Source organism: Bos grunniens, chromosome 3 (genome assembly GCF_055505025.1).
Source record: "Bos grunniens cultivar Pamir isolate PY7600 chromosome 3, Bosgru_T2T1.0, whole genome shotgun sequence".
Classification (NCBI taxonomy): domain Eukaryota; kingdom Metazoa; phylum Chordata; class Mammalia; order Artiodactyla; family Bovidae; genus Bos; species Bos grunniens.
The window spans coordinates 62,467,958-62,493,506 of record NC_141167.1 but is presented as its reverse complement, the minus strand read 5'-3'; the positions used below and the strand labels follow the sequence as shown (position 1 = coordinate 62,493,506).

Sequence of the window (25,549 nt, the reverse complement as noted above, 5' to 3'; positions counted from 1 at the left end):
ATCAAGTAGCCCCCTTCTTCAAGATGCCAGTCTCCCCAGATGAAGCACCAAAGAGAGTGGAACAGAAACAAGCCAACCCATTAAGCCCATTCTAAAAGCCTACCCACTGAATCCACGAGCATAATAAATGTTTTAAAAAGTACTTGTTTTAAAGTACACATACACACACGCAAAAGAATACTGTAGTGGGCTGCCATTTCCAACTCCAGGGGATCTTTCCGACCCAGGGATCATCTCTGGCATCTCCTGCATTGGCAGGTGGGTTCTTTACCACTGCCCAACCTGGGAAGCCCCTAATTACATTAGCTTCTTTCCACTTCAGTTTAGGGTAAGATTTTACCTCTAAACTTTTTACAAGAATGAATGACCCATACCCAAAAGAACCAATGAGATTCCATTTTTGAAGGAGTATTTTTTTTAAGTGCACAGAAGACCACATCCATGGTTTCTTGGTTGGAGATCTATGACGCTCAGGTTGAAGGACTGGGGATGGGAATGTACAAATGGTAGGTAAGCACTGAGCTGGGAGCTGAGGCATCTCTTCTCAGACCTCTTGGCAGAATCCACAGCTTCACAAGTCAGAGCATATTATTACCAGGAAGGACTGTAACTCATTTTATATGCAAGAAAATCAATGCTTGTGGGTATTTGGGGATAGGGGAACATACCCAAACTCATGAAACTGTGATCTAAAGCCTAGTTACGTGGAGTTTCTCTCGAGTGCTTTTTCAACTGCATCACTTTAGAGAATCCCTTGGCTCTTTTATTTAACTGCTACTGCTAAGTCACTTCAGTCGTGTCCGACTCTGTGCGACCCCATAGACGGCAGCCCACTAGGCTCCTCTGTCCCTGGGATTCTCTAGGCAAGAATACTGGAGTGGGTTGCCATTTCCTTCTCCAATGCATGAAAGTGAAAAGTGAAAGTAAAGTCGCTCAGTCGTGCCCGACTCTCAGCGACCCCATGGACCACAGCCCACCAGGCTCCTCAGTCCATGGGGTTTTCCAGGCAAGAGTACTGGAGTGGGTTGCCATTGCCTTCTCCATTATTTAACAACAGTGACCACAAAAAAGAACTCATGGGATAGACAGTACAATCTGTTTTGTGGTGTTTTTAATCAAGGGCCTCAGTTCAGTTCAGTTGCTCAGTCATGTCTGACTCTTTACGACCCATTAACTGCAGCATGCCAGGCTTCCTTGTCCATCACCAGCTTCTGGAGCTTACTCAAATTCATGTCCATTGAATCAGTGATGCCATCCAACCATCGCATCCTCTGTCGTCCCCTTCTCCTCCCACCTTCAATCTTTCCCAACATCAGGGTCTTTTCCAATGAGTCAGTTCTTCACATCAGGTGGCCAAACAATTGGAGTTTCAGCTTCAGCATCAGTCCTTCCAATGAATACTCAGGACTGATTTCCTTTAGGATGGACTGATTGGATCTCCTTGCAGTCCAAGGGACTCTCAAGAGTCTTCTTCAACACCACAGTTCAAAAGCATCAATTATTTGGCACTCAGCTTTCTTTATAGTCCAACTCTCACATCCGTATTGGAGAAGGAAATGGCAACCCACTCCAGTGTTCTTGCCTGGAGAATCCCAGGGATGGCGGAGCCTGGTAGGCTGCTGTCTATGGGTCGCACAGAGTCAGACACTACTGACTCGACTTAGCAGCAGCATCAGTTCACATCCATACATGACTACTGGAAAAACCATAGCTTTGACTAGATGGACCTTTGTTGGCAAAGTAATGTCTCTCCTTTTTAATATGCTGTCTAGGTTAGTCATAACTTTCCTTCCAAGGAGTAAGCGCCTTTTAATTTCATGGCTGTAGTCACCATCTGCAGTGATTTTGGAGCCCCCAAAATAGTCTGTCACTGTTTCCATTGTTTCCCTATCTATTTGCAGTGAGGTGATGGGACCAGATGCCATGATCTTAGTTTTCTGAATGTTGAGCTTTAAGCCAACTTTTTCACTCTCTTCTTTCACTTTCATCAAGAGGCTCTTTAGTTCTTCTTCACTTTCTGCCATAAGGGTAGTATCATCTGCATATCTGAAGTTATTTATATTTCTCCTGGAAATCTTGATTCCAGTTTGTGTTTCATGCAGCCCAGCATTTCTCATGATACAAGTTAACTAAGCAGGGTGACAATATACAGCCTTGACATACTCCTTTCCTTATTTGGAACCAGTCTGTTATTCCATGTACAGTTCTAACTGTTACTTCTTGACCTGCATACAGATTTCTCAGGAGGCAGGTTAGGTGGTCTGGTATTCCCATCTCTTGAAGAATTTTCCACAGTTTATTGTAACCCACACAGTCAAAGGCTTTGGCATAGTCAATAAAGCAGAAATAGATATTTTTCTAAAACTCTCTTGCTTTTTTGATGATGCAATGGATGTTGGCAGTTTGATCTCTGGTTCCTCTGCCTTTTCTAAATCCAGCTTGGACATCTGGAAGTTCACAGTCACGTACGGTTGAAGCCTGGCTTGGAGAATTTTGAGCATTACTTTACTAGCGTGTGAGATGAGAGCAATTGTGCAGTAGTTGGAGCATTCTTTGGCATTGCCTTTCTTTGGGATTGGAATGAAAACTGACCTTTTCCAGTCCTGTGGCCACTGCTGAGTTGTCCAAATTTGCTGGCATATTGAGTGCAGCACTTTCACAGCATCATCTTTTAGGATTTGAAGTAGCTCAACTGGAATTCCATCATCTCCACTAGCTTTGTTTGTAGTGATGCTTCCTAAGGCCCACTTGACTTTGCATTCCAGGATGTCTGGCTCTAGGTGAGTAATCACACCGTCGTGATTATCTGGGTCATGAAGATCTTTTTTGTACAGTTTTCCTGTGCATTCTTGCCACCTTTTCTTAATATTTTCTGCCTCTGTTAGGTCCATACCATTTCTGTCCTTTATTGTGCCCATCTTTGCATGAAATGTTCCCTTGGTACCTCTAATTTTCTTGAAGGGATCTCTAGTATTTCCCATTCTATTGTTTCAAGGGCCTACATAAAAGCCAACTCAAAATGTGCTTGCAGCAGATGCGAAAACAGGAAATAATATTTTTTTTTCTGTTGAGTCTTTGTTTAGCTTGGCAACCCTGTCATATAGTTTTTGATAAACTCCTAAATAGAATAAACTTGCAGGTTAAAAGTTATAAAAACTAACCTTGAGAGTGACTTTTTTACTTCTACTACCACCTGCCTTGATATTTTCTATTCGATCGGCATGTGCAGTAATATCCCACATGACAACCTAAAAGAGAAATAAATGTTATTATAACATAGTTTTAGGAATTAGCAAATTGAGTCTTGAACTTTTAAAAAAATCTATTGGTACTGTATGCACTCTGATAAATCAATCACCTTGGGAGGATAATAAAAAATAGCCTATATCCTAAGTCAGCAACTTTTAAAGGTAATATAGAAAAGTTTTGTTCTCTATAAAAGCATTTTCAGCTCTTTTTTGTGCTTGTGTTAATGAATGCCAAAATTTTTAATCCAAGATACACATCATGCAATTCTCTGCTTTGGGAACAGCTCTTCCTCTGTTTGGAGGAATGTACTGATTAAGGGGACAACTGCTTTAGACCCAGGAGAAAAGTCTGTTCTCCAGATTTAAGTACAAACACCCAGAATTGACTGAAAGGCTAGGAAATGATGATTTCTATTTCTCTGAATATCATGGCCAATTCCAGGGCTTCTCAGGTGGTTCAGTGGTAAAGAATCCGCCTGCCAAGCAGGAGACCTGGGTTTGATCCCTAGGTCGGGAAGATTCCCCTGGAGAAGGAAATGGTTACCTACTCCAGTATTCTTGCCTGAAGAATTCCATGGACAGAGGAGTCTGGTGGGCTACAGTCCATGGGGCTGCAGAGTCAGACACAACTTAACAACTGTGCAGCAGTAGCAGCAGCACGGCCAGCTATGAATTTGCATATACATCGATGGTCATTTTTTTGAAAAATCAGAATAAAGTAGAATGTGCAATGCTAGAATAATTTTCAATGATTAAAAGTCATTTCCATACACTAAAATATCAGGATTACAAAATTGTGGCTGATTTTATTTTCATCATTTGCTTTTCTAAAATATTCTTGTTGATGTATGGCAAAACCAACACAATATTGTAAAGTAGTTAGCCTCCAATTAAAATAAAAAAAAAAACTAAAATTAAAAAAAAAAAAATTCTGAAAAGTTGTGCCACCTTCTCAATCAGTAAAGAGGGCAGTATTCGCGGGGCTTGGAGGATGTGCTCTGGATCCTCATTATAACCACTAGTTATTGTTGAACAAAACCATGGAAGAAAATTAGTTTACTTAGATGTCTTGGTTCTTGATAAGTGAGCATGGATGATGCAGTCATTTACATTTCAACCACAAGAAAGCTTTCCTAGCCACACGATAAAAGATCATTATATCCTTGTAATGGTCAAATTCACTATATCACAATGAACTTAAACTTTGATCATAAAATAGCTATAAGCTTTTTGTTTTGTTTTGTTGGATAAACAGGCAACTGGAAGAGAGAATCTAAGTTTTATACAAATTACATAATTTTTAAAAGGTGTCAAATTATACATACATAAATTCAGTGATATAGGTATGTTTTCCAGAGAATTCTGTCTAAATCCTGGATCATTCCCTAACTTCTGCCCCTAGGGAAATTTCAGAAGAGACCTCCTGGCCAAGAGGTATTATGCTTATGGTTTTTGTTCTTCCATGGAATCTTACACAATGTATGGTTCTAGTTCAGCAACACAAATAGATCTGACCTGGTTTTCTTCCAGTTACCATTTAACTGGGTTACCCTGTGGACATCTTGAGCCCAGATGCCGTATCTACCACATTTTTATACCCCAGTTCCTGGTATGGTGATTGGCATGCAATTGGCATGCCTTTCCTCTGCTGAATTGAACCCTTAAGTTCAGAAAAATAACCAGTCAAACTGTATAACAGAATGCTGCCTAAATTAATAAAGAGCTGAAAAAAAAAACAACAAACCAGACGTACCTGTCCATTTATGCAGCCGCCAGCAATGATATTAGGGTCAGTCGGACAGAACTGGAAGCAGAAGATATCATCTGGGCTTTCCAGCATTAACTAAGGTAAATCCCCAAATTCAAGAGAGAATGAGAAAAACTATTATGATCATAGCAAGAAAATAATATTAATAAAGTCACAAGTCTAATTTTATAGTTATTTATAAAAACATGCACATGGAGTCCATTCCCAGAATTCTACCTCCGGAGCAGAAGCTGCTTTTGCTGAATTTATTCTGGATGTTGATCATGCACATGAGAGCAGGATTCTCAAGGGGAGCTGGTCTCCCCTCCTCCACCCTCCGTGGGTCAATGTTATATATATATTTTTTAATAAATAAAAAGACTATGAAATCAGTGCTTCTGAAAAATGTGGAGAGCAAGCTATGGGAGGTCAGGATATTTGTATGATTTATTTCCATCCATATATACTAGCATGGCACAGAATGAGCACTCAAAAATAAACGTGTGAACAAAAAGAGATGATGGAGTTGCCAGTGATATTATTTCAAATTTTAAAATAATACAGAACCCATAAACAAAGTCAAGTGCCTGGGGGGTAGGGAGGAAGCACTGCAAGGAATACAACAGTATGAGGAAATAGATATACTAACCATAGTTAGCATCTGTGCTACTGTGTCACCACCAAGCTCAACACTTGCATGGTTATCATTCTTCTTTAAACATTAATGACCAAAAATAAAGATTCCAAAGGTCACTGGTTTACCAGCACTGAGCTAAAGCTTTCAAATTGGAATTGGGATGGATTATCTTGGTTTATTTGGCATTTTGTAAATTCTAGGGAAAACTCTACTTTTGAAAATTAAATCTTTTAATACTTTCTTATAGTTTTGATTAGAACAAAGACAAAATCACTTGCATTATATCTTTAAGAAATTATTTGCATATCTTTTAAAAACTATTCTTGAAAATAGAGGAAAGAAGAGTGTTTCTTCGCTCTTCCTATTTGCCAGGAGGTTCAGCCACACTTCCATGGCATGGACTGGAGAGTAGTTCTACACTACTGGAAAATGCTAGAAAACCCCTGTGAGAGATGGCACCATTCTTGTGGTAAGTAGGTAAGGAGGAAGAATGACAGAACTGTCATTTTGATCTCAGTATCTATAATAATTAAAGCATCTAGACTCTCTAGTAGTAAAAGTTGTCTTTATTCAGATGAATTAAGGAAGAAGGAATAGGGGAGGCTAAGGCTGGAAAATTCTGAAAGAGACGGAAATACCAGACTACCTGACCTGCCTCTTGAGAAATCTGTATGCAGGTCAGGAAGCAACAGTTAGAACTGGACATGGAACAACAGACTGGTTCCAAATAGGAAAAGGAGTACGTCAAGGCTGTATATTGTCACCCTGCTTATTTAACTTATATGCAGAGTACATCATGAGAAACGCTGGAAGAAGCACAAGCTGGAATCAAGACTGTCTAGAGAAATATCAATAACTCAGATATACAGATGACACCACCCTTATGGCAGAAAGTGAAGAAGAACTAAAGGGCCTCTTGGTGAAAGTGAAAGAGGAGAGTGAAAAAGTTGGCTTGAAGCTCAACATTCAGAAAACGAAGATCATGGCATCTGGTCCCATCACTTCATGGCAAATAGATGGGGAAACAGTGGAAACAGTGGCTGACTTTATTTTTTGGGGCTCCAAAATCACTGCAGATGGTGATTGCAGCCATGAAATTAACAGACGCTTACTCCTTGGAAGGAAAGTTATGACCAACCTAGACAGCATACTAAAAAGGAGAGACATTACTTTGTCAACAAAGGTCCGTCTAGTCAAGGCTATGGTTTTTCCTGTGGTCATGTAAGGATGTGAGAGTTGGACTGTGAAGAAGGCTGAGTGCTGAAGAATTGATGCTTTTGAACTGTGGTGTTGGAGAAGACTCTTGAGAGTCCCTTGGACTGCAAGGAGATCCAACCAGTCCATCCTAAAGGAGATCAGTCCTGGTGTTCATTGGAAGGACTGATGTTGAAGTTGAAAGTTGAAACTCTAATACTTTGGCCACCTGATATAAAGAGCTGACTCATTTGAAAAGACCTTGATGCTGGGAAAGACTGAGGGCAGGAGAAGGGGATGACAGAGGATGAGATGGTTGGATGGCATCACTGACTCAATGGACATGAATCTGGGTAAACTCCAGGAGTTGGTGATGGACAGGGAGGCCTGTCGTGCTGCAGTTCATGGGGTCGCAAAAAGTTGGACACGACTGAGCAACTGAACCGAAATGAAGGCTTATTAAGGAAACTTTAGTTATACAATGCTTTATAGAAACAAAATATTAAGATATTTAAGTATGTTGAAAAAACTTAATTTAACACTATAAACTCCCTCCCCCTAAACAGAACTCATCTTGAGCAGACATTGGAGACTGAACACTGTGGGGGGTAAACCCAGCCATCAGCCTATTTTATTTGGATTGCTGTGTGTTTTGGTTTAGTTTTAGTTGAGGCATTTAAAACTTGGGAGATCTCCCACAAAATTGCTGAATTCTGTCAACAAGCGGGATCACTTGACAGCAACAGCTGAAGAGTACTGTCCCCACAGATGGGCTGTGCACTCTCCAGAGCCACAGTCCCCACCACTCCCCACTATCTCCCACACAGTCCTCTTTACTCATTACTACCTCCTGCTGGTGATCCTTGGAATTGATGAAGTTCATGGGAGACTAAAGTCTCTTTGCATTTGAACAATTAGTATTGAAATAAAGCCCATAAAAGAGTTTGCTCTTTTAAAATCAATTGAACATTTCTCTTACAATATTTTTAAAAATAATATGTTGATTTATTCAATAACTTTTTCAATAAGCTGAGTGTAAACTTGAGTTTCGCTCAAATTGAATGACAAAAAAATTCTGAAGAAAGCCTAGCTTTATAGGGGTTTACAACCTTAAGTGATGATAAAATGATTTGCAATTAAAACTGCTAAAGATATGTGAAAGTAGTATTTGAAATTTTTAGACCATATGGATGACTCTCCTGTATTACCTGAGGATGTATGGGATCGGAGAAACTCCAGAAAAGAATCAGTGATGGTTGCAGCAATAATTTACCAGAAAATTGGACCCTCTCTTCAAAGGACAGTCGTACAGCCACCGACACAGCTATTAGCCCTGTTTGGAACACAACTGGGAATTAAAATCTGCAGCCATTGTGCACAGAGAAGTGTTTTTAGGTTTTGTTTTGCTACATAGTCACTGTTCACTTCCATTTTAATGGAACCTGTGTAAAAATATTCTACAGGAGACCAAGAGTATTGTTAGAGCTACACTGTCTCATACTACATTGGTTGCCAGTAGCACTGTTGCCTATTAGCACTTGACTGTGGTTGGTCCACATTGACGGACTGTTGACATAAAATCAATGCTGCACTTTGAAGACTTAGTAAGAACAAAAGGTGTTTGTTTTTGTGAGGAGAGGGCCAACACTGGGCAGGAAAGGAGGAAGAAAGAGAGCAAGGCTGGTTCTGTCCATCGTTCCGCCCTCGCACATTCCTACCCTCTTAGCTGCTGAGCACTTTAAAGGATATGTGTCTCTTATCTTGCCCAGTAATCAGAGAGGCAGAGTGTTGCAGGGAGTGAAGCTAGCCTTGGGAGCCCAACAACTCCCAGTCAAATCCAGATTTGGCATTACACCAGCTGGGCAATGTGGGAGCTCTGGTCCTCTCTTTATAAAGTACAGACCACAGTGTGGTCCCAAAAGGTAGCTGGGAGGAGAGACGAAGAGAGGGTGAAGAAAGCTCTTGGCAGGCACAGGCACTCAGGAATAGAGACTGTCTTATTTAAAGTGAGCCAGGTTGCAACTGTACATATAAAAGCAACAGGTTATTCTGATGTCATCCCAGGAGGGAATCCCAGTCAAGACTCTGCCTCACCGTAGATGACTGGATGCCAGGAGACGCAGGTGATCATCTTCTCGGTTAGGCTGTGAAGGTCAGTAAAAGACTGGTACTCTTTCAGGTGGGTATCCGTCTTATCCCCAAAGGTGCCTTCTTCTTCTGCCAGGCATTTCCAGTCATGAATAAATGTATTCATGATTTCATTTTGCTGTAGGGCTATTTCCACACTATTTTGTAAATGAGAAAAGAATTAAAGGTTGAATTTTAGTATTTAATGATACGTCTTTCAGCAGCTCCTCCTGCTTCATTTATACTGAAAGAAAAAAAGTTCTCCGTTGTATTTCATAACTAACGATTAACACCTGTGTGAAATATTAAATGACTTGAGCGAAAAAAAACTCATGGCAGTGTGCTACTCAGAACTTCTAGTGCCAGGATACTGTTAGCTGACAGCCTCTGCGTGCTCAGTTGCTTCAGTCATGCCTGACTCTTTACAACCCCATGGACTGTAGCCCCCCAGGCTCCTCTGTCCATGGGTTCCTCTGGGCAAGAATACTGAAGTGGATTGCCATGCCCTCCTCCAGGGGATTTCTCGACCCAGGGCTCAAACTCATGTCCCTACATGGTAGGCAGATTCTTTACACTGAGCCACCAGGGAAACCCACAATAGCCTCTAACAGCATCACAATATGCCTCAGCTTCCCAGCCAAGCTCATGCTCTCTGTGGGTCAATGACAGCACGTCGGCTGCATACTCCAGGGCTGCCGATTCTGCCCCAGGCCAGACTCCTCCAACAGGCCATCTTCCTCTGCAGCTCCCTGTCGGGTTGGCTGAGACTTTGTCTAAAGCTCTCCCTGCTCCATGCTTCCTCTTCCTTTATTTTTCACAGTGAACTTCTCAGTAAATGTCTACTTTGAACTTGATCTCATTTGCTTTTTAAAAACTCCAAATTGATAGAAAGAGCAAATTCTTTTAGCCATATTCAGTACCAAATGATCATGTATACTAATTACTGTATTTATATATAATTATTATACTGATACATATAATAATTATACTATATATATAATTCAAAACAACAAATGAGAGTTTCTCAAGGGAAGATTTGGAGTTTAGAAATGTGTGTATATGCATGGTGTGGGTGGTGGTTTTAGCATCACAGTGTCTGGGAAGTGCTAGTGTGTTTAATTCTATTTCTAATCTTCCCACAATGGATGAGACAGTCCTTAAAAAATGAAAAATTATCCTGCTAAAAGTACTAATATTGCTCCTTTGAAAAACAATCTGAGTACTCTTCTTAGTTTAAGGAACTCAGCTTGACAAGTTCCTGTTTTATAAGTTGCTATAATGTCTACTGTCCCTTTATGTGCTTAGGCTAGAAAACTCAGCCCACTCCCAAGGCCTCTAGGAGCTTTCCCACAAACAGAATGCCACCCAAGGTTTTACCCTAATGACTGAAAGTCCAAATAACTTTCAGCATCACCATGACTTGGAGCTATTAGAAATGCAGAGTGACAGGTTCCACCCCAGATCTACTGAGTCGGAACCCGCATGTTAACAAGATGCCCAGGTGGCTCATATGCACATTAAAGTTTGAATCACCCTGCGTAGGGCAGGCTCACACCCAGAGCTTCAAGGTTTAAACTCAGTTTCAAGTAGAAGCATTTGTTATTAATAGCATTTTCAAAATCATTTCTTTCTGTTTCAGCCTGCACTGGGAAGTAACTCACAAGGAAGAAGTGAAGACAACATCTTTTCTCTGGTTTCCTGTTTCTTGATTTCCCTGCACTGTATTGCGTGGTTCCTGAGCTGATGAATCTGAGGCTTGCAAAGCTTGTAGCCTGAGTGAAAGCCCATGGGTATTGTTTTTTTCTTTTTCTTAACCTCAAGATGAATGTTTCTCAGTTGCTTTGAACTCCCCTGAAGTTTCTCACTTTCCTCTCAGATCATTTCCTTCTTTTGCAAATAATGCTTGCTTTAGTTTGTTCTAGACAAAATTCTATGACAAGGAAGGAACTCATTTCTAAAAGAGTTCTCATCCAGAACAAAACAAAGTTTATTTTAATTTAAAAAAATTAACCAAACCTTAAAACAGTTCTAGAGTGGGAAGCATGGCTGTGATGTTTATGTGGGTTTCTTTTTTATTCTTGGCCAGGGCTGTTAAAATTCCTGTACCAATTTTCCTTCTTTCTTCTTATAGTTCTGGCTCCTCCATCCCATATCTCAAGGAAGGAATTATCTAGCTCTTCCCTATCCCTCTCTTTGTAAGTATGGCAACTGAAAGGGAAGAATAAAAGTCCAAGTCTAAAGATAATATGCAGTGTACATAATTGAGAATTGGCTATAGAGCATTTATTCCCTCAAAATTGATTGTATATAGACAGACTTCTCATTTTTAATGTTCTTAGGAAAATTTTCAATAATTACTGAATTTTTGTGTGGAAAGGAAAAGAAACCTCAGGTATTCTGGTTTCTTTCTAATTGTCCACATAGGAAAAACTATAGCACACTTGCTGTGAGTGAGTGGAAAATAGTTAATAAGCTCTTTCTGAATAATTATACTGAAAATTTGAACCAGCTTCTCTCTAGGTAACAACTTTTTGAGAGTTGTTGGAATTTTCAAGACATTTACTCTTAAAATGTTTCCTTAAAAATAAAAAAAGCTTAACTTGGGCTATGTATGAATTTGTCTACCAAATCTTTAATTTTGGGAAAAAAATGGAACCCAACCTATTGGCACAGCTGGCAGACTTGTCCACCATTGGTTCCACTCATTTGAACTCTGATATCACCTTGATGAGACATTCAAACTTTTTCTCTGGTTTAGAAGTCCTCAGGGTCTGCCTAGGGCCCTGGTATGAGTGAAGGGGACATTCTGAAGACACTTCTCTTTCAGAGCCAGTAAGAGTGCAGCAACACAGGAATTAGAGATAAGGATGGCACATCCAAAAATTATATCTGAACTGAATTCAGATTCTCATTTAAAATATATTTTTGTAAATTCCTATCATGGTGATGATCATCCTCAATATCCACAACATCCCCATTTGTAATCCTATAAAAAATCAAGAAAAAGACTTAACTAATAGAAACCATGGTAAATAAATGGTAATTTGCCATTAGGAAAACATCCTCACGTGTTCAGCAGTATACACCTTCCAGGTTCATGCCGTTTGGTGTGGCCCCAGATGTCGCCGTTTGGTGTGGCCCTAGCTTGGAAGGCCCAGGATGTTGCTTAGCAATAGAACGGAAAGGAAGACCGAATCTGTAGAAAGCATCACATGTTCATGGGTGTCTAAGAACTGTCTTCACACTTTCTACCTGTACATCAGGTATGGAGTTGTTTTTTAAGGTCTCTTATTACAAGTAAATAAACACATTTTATGTTTCTTTAATTTGATACACAGTTTTTACCTTGTGGACACACTGTTAAGAAACTCAGTTAAAGTCTTTGATTGTCCCAATGCCTCTTTTTCTTCTTCCAAAAATTCTCTTGGATAATATTGCGTAGTAGCATTTTTGGGATGTGTCCTAATAAATTAAAAGAAATTGAATACCAAAAATTAGATCAAAGACAAATATAGGTCATGGCAGGTCAAAAATTTTTCTCTGTGACCATATTAGGATATTATTTAATATTTAAATTCTATATATTGAATTTTTTCCTTACCTTAGATACCAGCTGCCATTCAAAGTATTTGTGAATTTCTCTCTGATGTAATCAGCAAGTTCTTTATTTTAAAAAAATTTAGATACTATTTTAAACTTACAGAAAAGTTTTAAGAAGGGTATAAGAAATTCCCATACACTCCTCACCCAGATTCATCAATTATTAACATATCTAAACATTTTTAATTGGAAGATAATTGCTTCACAATGTTGTGTTGGGTTTTGCCATACAACAACGTGAATCAGCCATAAGTGTGTATATATATATATATCCCCTCCCTCCCACTGCCTCCCCATCCTGCCTCTTTAGGTCCTAACAGAGCTGCCAGGCTGGGTCCCTGTATTATATATTAATAGCAGCTTCCCATTAGCTATTTATTTCACATATTCGGAGAAGGCAATGGCACCCCACTCCAGTACTCTTGCCTGGAAAATCCCATGGGCGGAGGAGCCTGGTAGGCTGCAGTCCATGGGGTCGCTAAGAGTTGGACATGACTGAGCAACTTCACTTTCACTTTTCACTTTCATGCATTGGAGAAGGAAATGGCAACCTACTCCAGTGTTCTTGCCTGAGAATCCCAGGGACGGAGGAGCCTGGTGGGCTGCCATCGTCTACGGGGTCGCACAGAGTAGGACACAACTGAAGCGACTTAGCAGCAGCAGCAGTATATATATGTCAATGCTACTCTCTCAATTAGTCCCACTCTCCTTCCCATACTTCCCACAAGTCTGTTCTCAATTATTAACATTTTGTTACATTTGTTTTTCATTCTTTCTTCATTTCATTAAATCAGAGTTTCTAAACCAGTGAGATCCTATCCCATCGTCTCAATCCAGGAATATTTGGTAATGTCTGGAAACAATTTTGGTTGTCACAACTGGAAGTGCTTTTGGCACCTAGTGCATAGAGCCCAGAGATGTTGTTAAACACCCTAGAGAGTACAAGACGGCACCCCACCCCTCACAAAAGAGAATTATCCAGACAGTGGTGTTGAGGTTGAGAAACTCGGCTCTAAATATACAAAACCAGAAATAATTTACATTTTGGCAGTAATGACAGCAGGATTCTGGGAGAAATTATTCCAGCCAGTTTGCTCTCGGTATTCGCCTCTACCCCTGGACATTATACATTGTATTATACCTCTGGGCTTTGTCAGTCTCACCCACTAGACTGGGTGAGCTCCTTGATCTTAGGGTATGGGGCTGTAGTAAGATCATGTGATACAGTCCTTAAGAGAGTACACTCTGGTGACAGGCTGCCTGGCTTTGAAGCCGGGTTCTGTCACTTACTAGCTACATGACCCTGAGCTAATGAATTACATGTTGGCCGAAAAGTTTGTTTGGGTTTTTCTGTTACATCATATGGAAAAACCCAAATGAACTTTTTTTGCCAACCCAATATTGAACCTCTCTGTGCCTGTTTTTTAATCTCTAACTGAGGTTCTTAATGTCCCCTAGCTCACAGTGTCATGGTAAGGATTGAATGATGCAATAGATGCAAATGAATAGATGCAAAGCTTGTAAAACAGTGCCTAGCACATTTTAAGTGCTCCAAAAATTTAGGTTATATGTAATCTGTGTTTGTCGAACAAATGTCAGTAACATGTCTCTGAAAGGCAAGTATATTTGTCTTTACAAATGGCAAAGTAATCAAAAAGAGTGCTAAAGAGAGTTTTGTTCATATTTAATTAAACAGTAAGTTCTTTTTTCCCTGCCTAGATCAGTGTCCACAGCAGAAGACAGGATGATGGAGAGAAAGAATGTTGGTGTTGGAACCAGAGACTGGGGTTCAGATAGAACCCAAGCTTTACCTTTTGGTTTCTATCCACACTAGGGCCCTCTGGGTAGGATTATGCGGCTCCTGGTGGTTTCATCAAAGTAGCAACATGACTGAGTCACTCTCACTTTTTAACCTGTGATTTGTTTTGTTGTTTCTCAGCAAATCTATTCATTACTGCTTAAAATTTAAATTATGTTCTAAACATTGTGCTTTCATTTTTAACCTCTTTGCTTTAGTTTCTTTATTTGTAAAATGGAAATAGTGTCTACCTCAGATGGCAGTTGTAAGAATTAACTGAGTTGTGTGTGCAAAGTACTTAGAAAAATGCCTGGTATGTCGTAAGAACACTGTAAACATTTATTTTCATAGTCATTAATCTTTGAACCTTATCTCTGATTTTTTTTTTAACTTCTTCCATCACAATCATATATCCCATCTTTTCCACCTAATTTCTGATCTTAGTACATAGTACCAGCATTCTCCTAAGTTACTTAGATGTGAACTATTTGAATTCCTTGTCATTCACTCCTCCACACTTTCCTCCACTTTGTGGGTCAAGATCTGCAGCTATTTCTCGTTTTTTCTCTCCAGCTACATAGAAACAACTGTCCATCATAATCACTCAACATGCATGGAGAACCTACTAAATCTAAAGTCCTGTGGTTAGGGCCCCTGCTGTCATAAGTTCCTTCCTGAGTCTACCCTGGCTGACTCATTCTTTTTATTTTTTTGGAGTATAATTGTTTTATAATGTTGCATTAGTTTCTTCTGTACAATGAAGTGAATCAGCTATATGTATACATATATCCCCTCCCTTTTGGACCTCCTCTCACTCCACCCACATCTCACCCATCTAGGTCATCACAGGGCACTGAGATGAGCTTCCTGTTCTTTATAGCAGGGTCCCACTATTTATCTATTTTACACATGGTAGTGTCTATATGTCAATCCTAATCTCCCAATTCCTCCCTTCCTTCCCTTCCCCTGCTCTGTCCACAAGTCCGTTTTCTATATTTGCATTTTTATTGCTGCCCTGGAAATAGGTTCATCTGTACCATTTTTCTAGATTCCACATATATGTGTTAATATACAGTATTTGTTTTTTCTATTTGTCTTACTTTACTCTGTATGACAGACTCTAGGTCCATCCACATCTCTACAGATGACCCAATTTCATTCCTTTTTATGGCTGAGTAAACAGAAATCTCTAGTTGGCTTGACTAAGAAATTTGTCTCAAAATCCAAGTTTCTTTTGTACTAATGAATCACCACTGTCCTTCCGGTCTTATCCTTACTTGTCAATGTTTAATGATTTTTGATGTCCTAATTCTCTGCCAAGACGTGACTACCAGTCCTTGTCTACCAATCCTTGTCTTTCTCTTCATCTCTTTTGGTTTGGCCTGTCTGTCCATATGCTCCCTGACTTCTGAGTCATCTTATCCTGACCCCTGGTATCGATGTACATGTGCTCTAACTTAAAAAATTCACCCAAGGATTAAGTGTAGTTAGAAAAAACATCAAAAGGAGTTAGATTTGGGGGTCCTTTAATGTTTAGAAGTTGGGAGGACAAGGATCCAGTAAAAGAGACTGAGAAGGAGCTGCCAGTGAGTTAGAAAGAGTACATTGAATATTGCTCATAAGCCAAGAAGAAGAAACAGTCAACCATGTTAAATACTGCTGAGAAATGGAGAGAGAGGGTATCTGAAAACTGGATTAGGCAATCAGACCACTGCAGGTCTTTGGGGACCTTGTTAAGACTACAGTGGGCTTAAGACAGAATGGAAGAAGAGAAGGTAGAATTAGCAAATGTGGAAAACTTCTGTGAAGAGTTTTGTTGTTAAGAAAAAAAAAAGCAGAGAAATTAGCTAATTGTTTGTTGGTTCTAATGATGGGAGTTTTAGGATTTTGTATTTACACATGTCTCCTTTTCACTCTTTCTTGGTTTACTGCCACCACTTTATTTTAGACACTGGTCACATTTTACCTGTGACCAGGTTTAATTATAGAAGACTCTTATCTGGGCTTCCCCGGTGGCTCAGGTGCCTGCAATGCAGGAGACATGGGCTTGATCCCTGGGTCAGGAAGATCTCTGGAGGAAGGCATGGCAATTCACTTCAGTATTCTTGCCTGGAGAATCCCATGGACAGAGCTGCCTGGCAGGCTGCAGTCCATGGGGTCGAAAAGAATCAGACATGACTAAGCGACTAACACACACACACACACACACACACACACACACACACACGGACTCTGGCCAATCTCCTCAACTACAGGTTTTTTTTCCCCTCTGTACTCCCATACATACTGCCTTGCTCATCTTTTTTTTTTTTTAATTTAAATTTTTTTAAATTATGAAAGTATGATAACACATTTACAGGAGACTTGGAAAATACAGGATAAGGTTACATATAGTTCCATTATATATTCCAATTTTTTTAAGTAGATAAATTAAGATTTTTAGTTGGAGTTTCAATACTAAGCTCTCAAAAATTAATCTGGCTCAATTTATTTAATAGCTTTAATCTTTCCTCTTCTTTGCTTCAGAACTTGAAAAAATTCCTTCCTGCCTGCCACAGAAAATCTGCTTGTCTTCTGCCTTTGCTACTCCGTCCACCCAACCTGGGCTAGTCCTTTGCAAACTCTGCTTATACCACCCCCTGGAACTGTTCAGGTCATTAAAAAAATTCTGGGCAGTTTTCTCTTTCTCCAGGTCTCAAAATCATATCCAACATTTGTGGCTTATCTTCTATGATCTAAAATTACTTCAAAATAAAAGTTTTTTTAATCCTAAAAATAAGCCTGCGTGCATGCTAAGTTGCTTTAGTCGTGTTTGACTCTTTTCGAGCCCATGTACTGTAGCCCGCCAGGGTCCCCTGTCCATAAGATTCTCCAGGCAAGAATACTGGAGTGGGTTTCCATACACTGCTCCAGGGGATCTTCCTAACCCAGGAACTGAACTCTCGTCTCCTGCTTTACAGGCCCAGTCTTTACCGCTGAGTCACTGGGGAATCCCCTTTATACAGTCATATATATACTTGTATTTCATTTTCCCAGTAAGATTTTTAAGAAGCATTGGTAATTATAATTAGTTTTTCTTGAGCTGGATTTCTCTGTGGAGATGTGGCATCACTGTCAATTAGTTTCTATTATAAAGCTCTGTCACAGTAATCACAGATACTGCCAGGTTTTACCATAGTTGCTTTTTTGAAAAAAAAAAAAATATATATATATTCATTTCATACTTACCATCTTGTCTGAGTACTTGTTTCCTTGATTTGGGGGACTACTTGCATGCCAACATCTCTCTCAAGTTGCTTAAGAGTGAAATTTTTATCTGGGTAGGCTGTACATTCAATATAGGCATCTTTCACACTGGAAGCGTTCTGGTCACTGAACTTAATGGGGGCGCCAAATTCACTTCGTTTTCGAGAAATCATATATGTAATCTGCAACACAGGTGAGCAGTAAAGGAGACAAAAGTCTCTGGAGAAGAACAGATGTGTGGTCGACAGCACTGGTGCTCTGCCCACATCCTCCTGGATGTAATTTCTGTGCACCTTTCCGGGTCTTGCGCTCTCGGTTCCCAAAGCCACCACCTATTGCTCCTCCATGGAGGATGCTCTAGGGCTACCAGGTCACTTTGCCTGATGGCACAAGGAACAGGAAGTGACTGGCAGTTTATATCCTGACCAGGGATAGACAGTAGGAGACACAGGTAAGCCCATCTCTTTTGCTTTAGTTTGGGACAACTCTGAGGTATAATTTACACTCCAGAGTTCCCTAGGGGTGAAGGCTGAAGCCTTCCCTCTGCTAGACTTTTGCCTAAGAGTGCACCCTTGCAAGGCTTCTGCCATGTCTCTGTCCTGCTGCTCCCCCCATTCTTTTCTGAGACACTTAAATCACTTCTACACAATTGCTCCTGGAAGGGGCTGCTCTGGGAATGCCCTAGTTTCCTAGGGCTGCTGTAATCACATACCACAGACTAGGTGGCTTAAAGCAACAGCAATTTATTCTCACTTATTTGTGGAGGCTAGAAGTCTGTAATAAGGATGGATGTGTGTACATATAGCTGATTCATTTCCTTGTACAGCAGAAACTAACACAATATGGTAAAGCAACTATACCCCAACTTAAAAGGAAAAGAGCTGTCAGAGGGTTGGTTCCTTCTGAAGACTCTGCGGGAGAATGTGTTCCCTGCCTCTTTTTTTTTTTTTGTTCCCTGCCTCTTTCCTTGCTTCTGCTGACACGGCCAGCAATCCTAGGTGTTCCCTGGGGGCAGATCCATCACTCCAACCTCTGCCCCCATCTTCCATGGTGTTCTCCTGGTGTTTCTGTCTTCACAACCCCATCTTCTTATAAAGACCCCTGCCATAATGGATAAAACTCCCCTTATTTCCTTTCTGAAGTACTGGAGGGTAGGACTTCAACTTATCTTTCAGGAGGAGCTATAATTCAACCCATAACACCCACCTAAGACAGTGACCATTCTTCTATCAAAAGAAAAACCATGACTCCACAGCAAACATAGCAAAGCATATGGATTCCTCAGGAATAACTGTTGCTCAGCTCTAGGGAGGTGATAACTGGAGATCATATTCAAGCTGCTGACCTGTTTTGTAGATTCCTTAACTGATTCTTCTTCGATTTCTTTTTCACTGCCCAAAGAAACCCACGGTTTAGAAATAGGTGGCCTATAAATATATGTTTCTTCAGGAATATGATCTTTATATTCTTCTTGTTCTTCTGGTAGTTCTGGGGGCTGGAATAAAATAAATAGCATTCTAAGATGTACTACCAGAAAACAAACTTACAGTTACCAAAGAGGAAAAGGGAAGAGAAATAAATTAGAAGTTTGGGGTTAACATATACATACTAATGTGCGTGAATGTCTGCAAACTCGCTCAGTTGTGTCCAATTCTTTGCAACCCTTTGGACTGTAGCCCACCAGGCTCCTCTGTCCATGGGATTTTCCAGGCAAGAATACTGGAGTGGGTTGCCATTTCCTTCTCTAAGGGATCTTCTTAACCCAGGGATCGAACCCATGTCTCCTGTGTCTCCTGTATTGGCAGGTGGATTCTTTACCACTAGCACCACTTGGGAAGCCCCATATACAAACTACTATATATAAAATAGATAACCAACAAGACCTACTGTATAGCATGGAAACTACACTCAATATTTTGTTTTAATCTATAAGGGAAAAAAATCTGAAAAAGAATATATATGTAAGTATATGTGTGTATATATATATGTGTGTGTGTGTGTGTATATGTCTGAATCACTTTGCTGTACACCTGAAACTAACAACATTGTAAATCAACTATACTTCAATTTTTTAAAAGAGATAAGTTCAGCAAAAAATACACACATATATAACCAAATTTAGGTTATAGTTATACATGTATATTCTGCAATGAACTTTACTTTTATATAAATTCATGAAGCTCTCCCTTATTATTTTTCTTCTTTGTTGGTTCATGCTGTTCAGTTATGAGAAGGAAACTAAGCCAAAAAGGGAAGAATAAAGGGCAAAAAAGAAAGAATTTAAGGACAAAAAAGGAAGCTGAAAGAAGAAAAAGATAGGAGAAGAATAAAGGGAAAAGATGTGTGATAAGAAAAAAGTATTGAAGAATATGGAATGCTAACACTCGATAAAATACAAAACTAATTTTCTCTGATTTAATAATGCTTTTTGATAAGAGGATTACATGTATGAATAAACATATCCACTAAATTATAAAGAGTGAATGTTTTTTTAAACCAAGATGTCCACAAGGAAGAGGTGCAAAGAGATACAGATATGGATATAAATACAGATATAGATCTATAGATGTTCATTGCTACCTTATTTATAATAGTGAAAAAAAAATGGGCAATTAAATGAATGTCAGTAAGGAAAGGGTTGATACACTGTGGAATAATCAGAAAATAAAATCTCATAAAACAATTGGAATGAACAAACTCAATCTGTATGTATATGATGTCTAAATGTATCAAAATGAATAGATCCTAGAATTTTACAATTCAGTGAAAAACAGAAGCTGCAAGACAAGTTGTATAATTTTATGTAAATTTTAAGCAATAATATATATTATCTGTAGAACATACATACATGGTGACAGTATGAAACCTTGAACAAAAGACAACAACAACCTTAGAACAATACTTCCTTATAGAGATGTTTGAAAAATTGAATTAAGAAAGATGTGTAAGAGGGAGTGAAACGTTATCTGTTATATTTTGTTTCAAAAGACTTTAAAGTAAATATGATAAAATATTAACATTTGTTAATTCTGTATAGATATTTGTTTCATCATGTATACCTTTCTATACACTGGAAATATTCCACCATAATAAAAAACTAAAACATAGAGAAAAACAACCATAAAAATGAAATTGAAAATGTTGACTAACAAATATATCAAATTTAAAAAGTCTTAGGTATTTTCAAACTCTATGGCGTTCTTTTCTTTTTCTTGCTACTGGGCAACCATGCAAACTCCTTTGTCTCCCTCACTTTGACTACACTTCATCATGAGGATGCTAGACCAGAAGGCAACTTGTTACCTTTCATGACTACTTTGAATGCAACACCCCAAAGGTGAATTGACTTCATTTCCTTGGAAACTATCATTCTTTTATTTTTTGCTTATCTTTGACACCCCATTCCCTTCAACCGCCCAATGACCAAGTTGTCCTTTCAAATTTTTGCTTTTGAATAATCATAGCAAATATGTATGAAGCCCCAGCTTTGTGTCAGGCTCTGTACAAAGGGCTTTTCCTGTATTGGCTTATTTAATCTTCATGACAGCTCTACTGGTACCACCATTTTGCAGGTAAGAGGTTCAGTAACTTACCTGAAGTCATGGAGATGGCAGGAGAAGAACCAGGAATATAGGCCAACGAATGGCTGAGAGCAGATTCACTGTTTCCACTCTCATTGGGCAAGTGAAGGGCAAAGAAGGAGATGTCTTAGCTGCCTCACTGCACACTTACTGCTCACCTCCTCTAGGTCCCAGGGAATCAGAGCCGAACAAGAACAATCATGAACGTGTCTGCTCCCCACCCCCAGAGGTACTGCTTCCTTCTGACAATCAGCAGGTTGCACTGACTTAGGGTGTGCTTACATTTAAATAGTTTTCCTTGCCCTCTTCAGTTCCAATAAGATAAAAGTTAAGTCCATACTTGAAGTCTCTATCGTAGACAAGGAGAAGCTCATCTCCAGGATATTCCTACAAAAATATAATCAAAAGAGAAGGTTAATGTTCAGCAGTCATTCAGTTTATTCAGATATTGACACCAAATTAATATTTCTTTAATCAATCAATCGTAGAAGAAAACCATAGTGCTAATCTATCGTTAATAACCCCAAATTGCAAAGTTATTTTATTAACTTACAAGAGCTCTTGAAACACAATGGGTGGATAATATATATGGCTGTGTCCCTTCACTGTTCATCTGAAACTATCACAACATTGTTAATTGGCTATAACCCAATACAAAATAAAAAGTTTAAGAAAGAAAGGAAAAAAATAGAAACCACAATGGGTTCAGGGAAATTTACCATGCAATTTTATTTCTAACGAGGAAAAAAAGAAGTATTCCTTTTATCTGGTGTTGTACTCTTTAGCACGTTTGCAGACAAATTAGGACTAAAATTATGAACGTTTACAATCAAAGCAGTATGGGAAAATAGAGTAGGTTCCCTTTCTAGTTAAAATAGGGCAAGAACGAGCTTTTCTGGGTGTGGAATAAGACAATCTGTCACTGATAGGAGTTTGTTTTTCACAAAGGGTCATTGAGAAGGATTCCCAAAGAGACATGGATAAGATAGCATTTGCCCGAGGTAATGGGAAATGTCAGATTTGGGCTCAAGAATCTCTCCAACTTTTGTGATTATGTATCAGGAACCTCTTGAGGTAAGGCTGAAAAATAAAGAGGGGTGACATACCTACCTGAACAATTTTTTTGACTGGGTAGAAATCAGATACTGCAGCTCTGTTTGCAAAGTCTACAAAAATATCTTCTTTCTTGATAAGTTTGTAAGGTTGTTCTTCTGTGACATCTTCATCTACTCTGCAGTTAAATATTTCCTGGGTCTTGGTAGTTAATACTAATGGATAAATTTCTGGATGACCTGGGAAAGGCAAAGTGAATTTAGACATTAAATATAACCATTTAAAATATGAACACTAGGAAATATGCAGTTGTTTGCTTTAAATAATTGTCTTGCTTAAAATTTTAAAAGACTTTAAAATCATTGTTCATATTTTAAAAGTAAGTTTGTCCATTATAAAAAATGTCAGCAAATAAATTTGTTTATAAAACAGAAACAGACTCACAGACTTAGAAGACAAACTTACGGTAACCAAAAGGGAAACGTGGTGGGGGAGAGGGATAAATTGGGAGTTTGGGATTGACATATACTCACTACTATATTTAAAATAGATAACAAACAAGGACCTACTGATTAACACAGGGAACACCACTCAATATTCTGTAAAAACCTAAAGAGGAAAGAATCTGAAAAAGAATAGTTATATGGATGTGTGTAACTGAATCACTTCTTTGTACAGAAGAAACTAACTCAACATTGTAAATCAATTATACTCCAAAATGAAATAAAATTTCTTAAACGTCAAAAAGATAAAAAGGCAGAAATAACAATTACCCATAATACTATCTCTCAAGAGAGAACCTATATTAATTGTTTGTTTCATTCCAGTCACTCCATACATATTAATAGTATCTTAAATGAAATTCTAAATCCTGCCTTTTGTACTTAACATTACGTCAGTAGAATTTTACTATGACATTATATAATTTTTCTAATGTATCATTTTAAACTAGCATAATTCTGTAGCATAGTTTTTAATCACTCTGTTGTTGGTAAGCATTACTTTTATTTTTCTAATTTGTTTCTAATGATTATAAACAACTCTACAAACAAATATCTAGTTTATAAAGTTTTATCACATTTCAAATTCTTTTCTTAGGATAGATTTTAAAAGTGAAATTTTGGTTTTAAGGTATTATTGCCCTTTTAGGCTCTAACCTAAACCTGTATTGCCTTCCTAAAACACCCCCCACCCTCTCTGTTCACCTGCTGCTCTCTCTCACCAGGTGACCTCATTTGCCCTCACAGAGAAAATCTGTCTGTAAAGCAAAGAATCCTGCGACAGCCTGCAGCCCTGCCCACCAGCTGATCAGCACAAGCCCTGACTTTCTGCCTTTCCCTCCAGTCTGAAGACCTGCCTGCCCCTCTTGGCCCTTCTCAGCCCATCAATGCTTCCTCCCTACTGGCATTCCTACCTCCGTACTGTTTGCCCTTAGTATGCCCTTCAATAGGTACCTCTGCTCCCCAGCGCTCTTTTTCACAGTCAAACCTGTTATTCAGTTCTTCACATCTTAAAGCTACTGACTTTCCAATTAGGTCATACTGGTAAACCTGGCAGTGAGGAAGAAGGTGGGATAGGGAGTTCCTTTTCCCTCCTCTGGTTCCCCAATCCCAGAACTGCCCCCAGAAGAGGAGGAGGGGAGGTTCAGGAGGCTTCCACTCCTCTTCTTCCTATCCCTTTGCCCCCACCCCAGGTCAGTGCTGGGCAGCAGCAAGCCCTAGGACAGTGGATGGAAGGGAACAAGGTATCATTTTGCCTGTTGCCATCTCTTCTCTCAAGCCTTCTTCTCATTTTCTTTTTTCTTTTTTTATCATCACTAGCTTCTACCACCCCAGTCTCAGTTCTGCATTTACCCCCAGAACTCTGTCCCCTAACTACAAGCTCCCAGAGTCCCAGAACCCACTCTCATCCTCTCCAGGCCCCACACCTGGGTGTCTGACACCCTCCCTCCACTGCTCAACAAGAGCATCATTGAGGGGAGAAGTGCATGTGGCCTTTCAAGTAGGAATTGTGAGCTTTGTTTTTAGTCTCCATAGGCGTAACACTGATTATATATGGAAATATATTGCAAAGTACAGTCAGTTGGCATAATAAGCAAACATTTGGAATGTAAGTTGTTGATGAATTATAAACAAATTGCCAGTTTTTATCTCCTGAAAAATACTAATCAGTGTTACACCTATAGAGACTGCTGCTGTTGCTAAGTCGCTTCAGTCGTGTCCGACTCTGTGCGGCCCCATAGACGGCAGCCCACCAGGCTTCCCCATCCCTGGGATTCTCCAAGCAAGAACTCTGGAGTGGGTTGCCATTTCCTTCTCCAATGCATGAAAGTGAAAAGTGAAAGTGAAGTCGCTCAGTTGTGTCCGACTCTAGTGACCCCATGAACTGCAGCCTACCAGGCTCCTCTGTCCATGGGATTTTCCAGGCAAAAGTACTGGAGTGGGTTGCCATTGCCTTCTCTGCCTATAGAGACTAAAAACCCCCAAATCACCTGAATAATTATATCATTGAGCCACTAGGGCTAGAAGTCAGTGTTTCTGTGGTCGACACCAAAATCAGATTGATTATATTCTTTGCAGCCAAAGATGGAGAAGCTCTATACAGTCAGCAAAAACAAGACCGGGAGCTGACTGTGGCTAAGATCATGAACTCCTTATTGCCAAATTCAGACTGAAATTGAAGAAAGTGGAGAAAACCACTAGAACATTCAGGTATGACCGAAGTCAAATCCCTTATGACTATACGTGGAAGTGAGAAATAGATTTAAGGGACTAGATCTGATAGACAGAGTGCCTGATGAACTATATATGGAGGTTCGTGACATTGTACAGGAGACAGGAATCAACCATCCCCAAGAAAAAGAAATGCAAAATGGCTGTTTGAGGAGGCCTTACAAATAGCTGTGAAAAGAAGAGAAGTGAAAAGCAAAGGGGAAAAGGAAAGATATACCCATTTGGATGCAGAGTTCCAAAGAATAGCAAGGAGAGATAAGAAAGCCTTCCTCAGTGATCAATGCAAAGAAATAGAGGAAAACAACAGAATGGGAAAGACTAGAAATCTCTTCAAGAAAATTAGAGATACCAAGGGAACATTTTATGCAAAGATGGGCTCATTAAAGGACAGAAATGGTAGGTACCTAACAGAAGCAGAAGATATTAAGAAGAGGTGGCAAGAATACACAGAAGAACTGTACAAAAAAGATCTTCATGACCCAAATAATCATGATGGTGTGATCACTCACCTAGAGCCAGACATCCTGGAATGTGAAGTCAAGTGGGCCTTAGGAAGCATCACTACGAACAAAGCTAGTGGAGGTGA

General features: G+C 39.4%; 1 protein-coding gene across 2 annotated transcripts in view; it reads right to left on the bottom strand.

The window, feature by feature from the left end:
• The window catches only part of DNAI3 (dynein axonemal intermediate chain 3), an 84,353-nt gene that overhangs the window by 40,666 nt on the left and 18,138 nt on the right, over positions 1–25,549 (bottom strand). For both annotated transcript variants that reach the window (XM_086390874.1, XM_086390875.1), the window contains exons 4-12: positions 22,289–22,470; positions 21,461–21,565; positions 18,943–19,092; positions 17,580–17,779; positions 12,299–12,415; positions 8,921–9,111; positions 8,035–8,159; positions 5,002–5,091; positions 3,162–3,248 (exon numbers count right to left, since the gene is read on the bottom strand). In XM_086390874.1, coding sequence (XP_086247000.1) covers positions 3,162–3,248; positions 5,002–5,091; positions 8,035–8,159; positions 8,921–9,111; positions 12,299–12,415; positions 17,580–17,779; positions 18,943–19,092; positions 21,461–21,565; positions 22,289–22,470 — 1,247 coding nt within the window. The remainder of the gene's footprint in view (positions 1–3,161; positions 3,249–5,001; positions 5,092–8,034; positions 8,160–8,920; positions 9,112–12,298; positions 12,416–17,579; positions 17,780–18,942; positions 19,093–21,460; positions 21,566–22,288; positions 22,471–25,549) is intronic.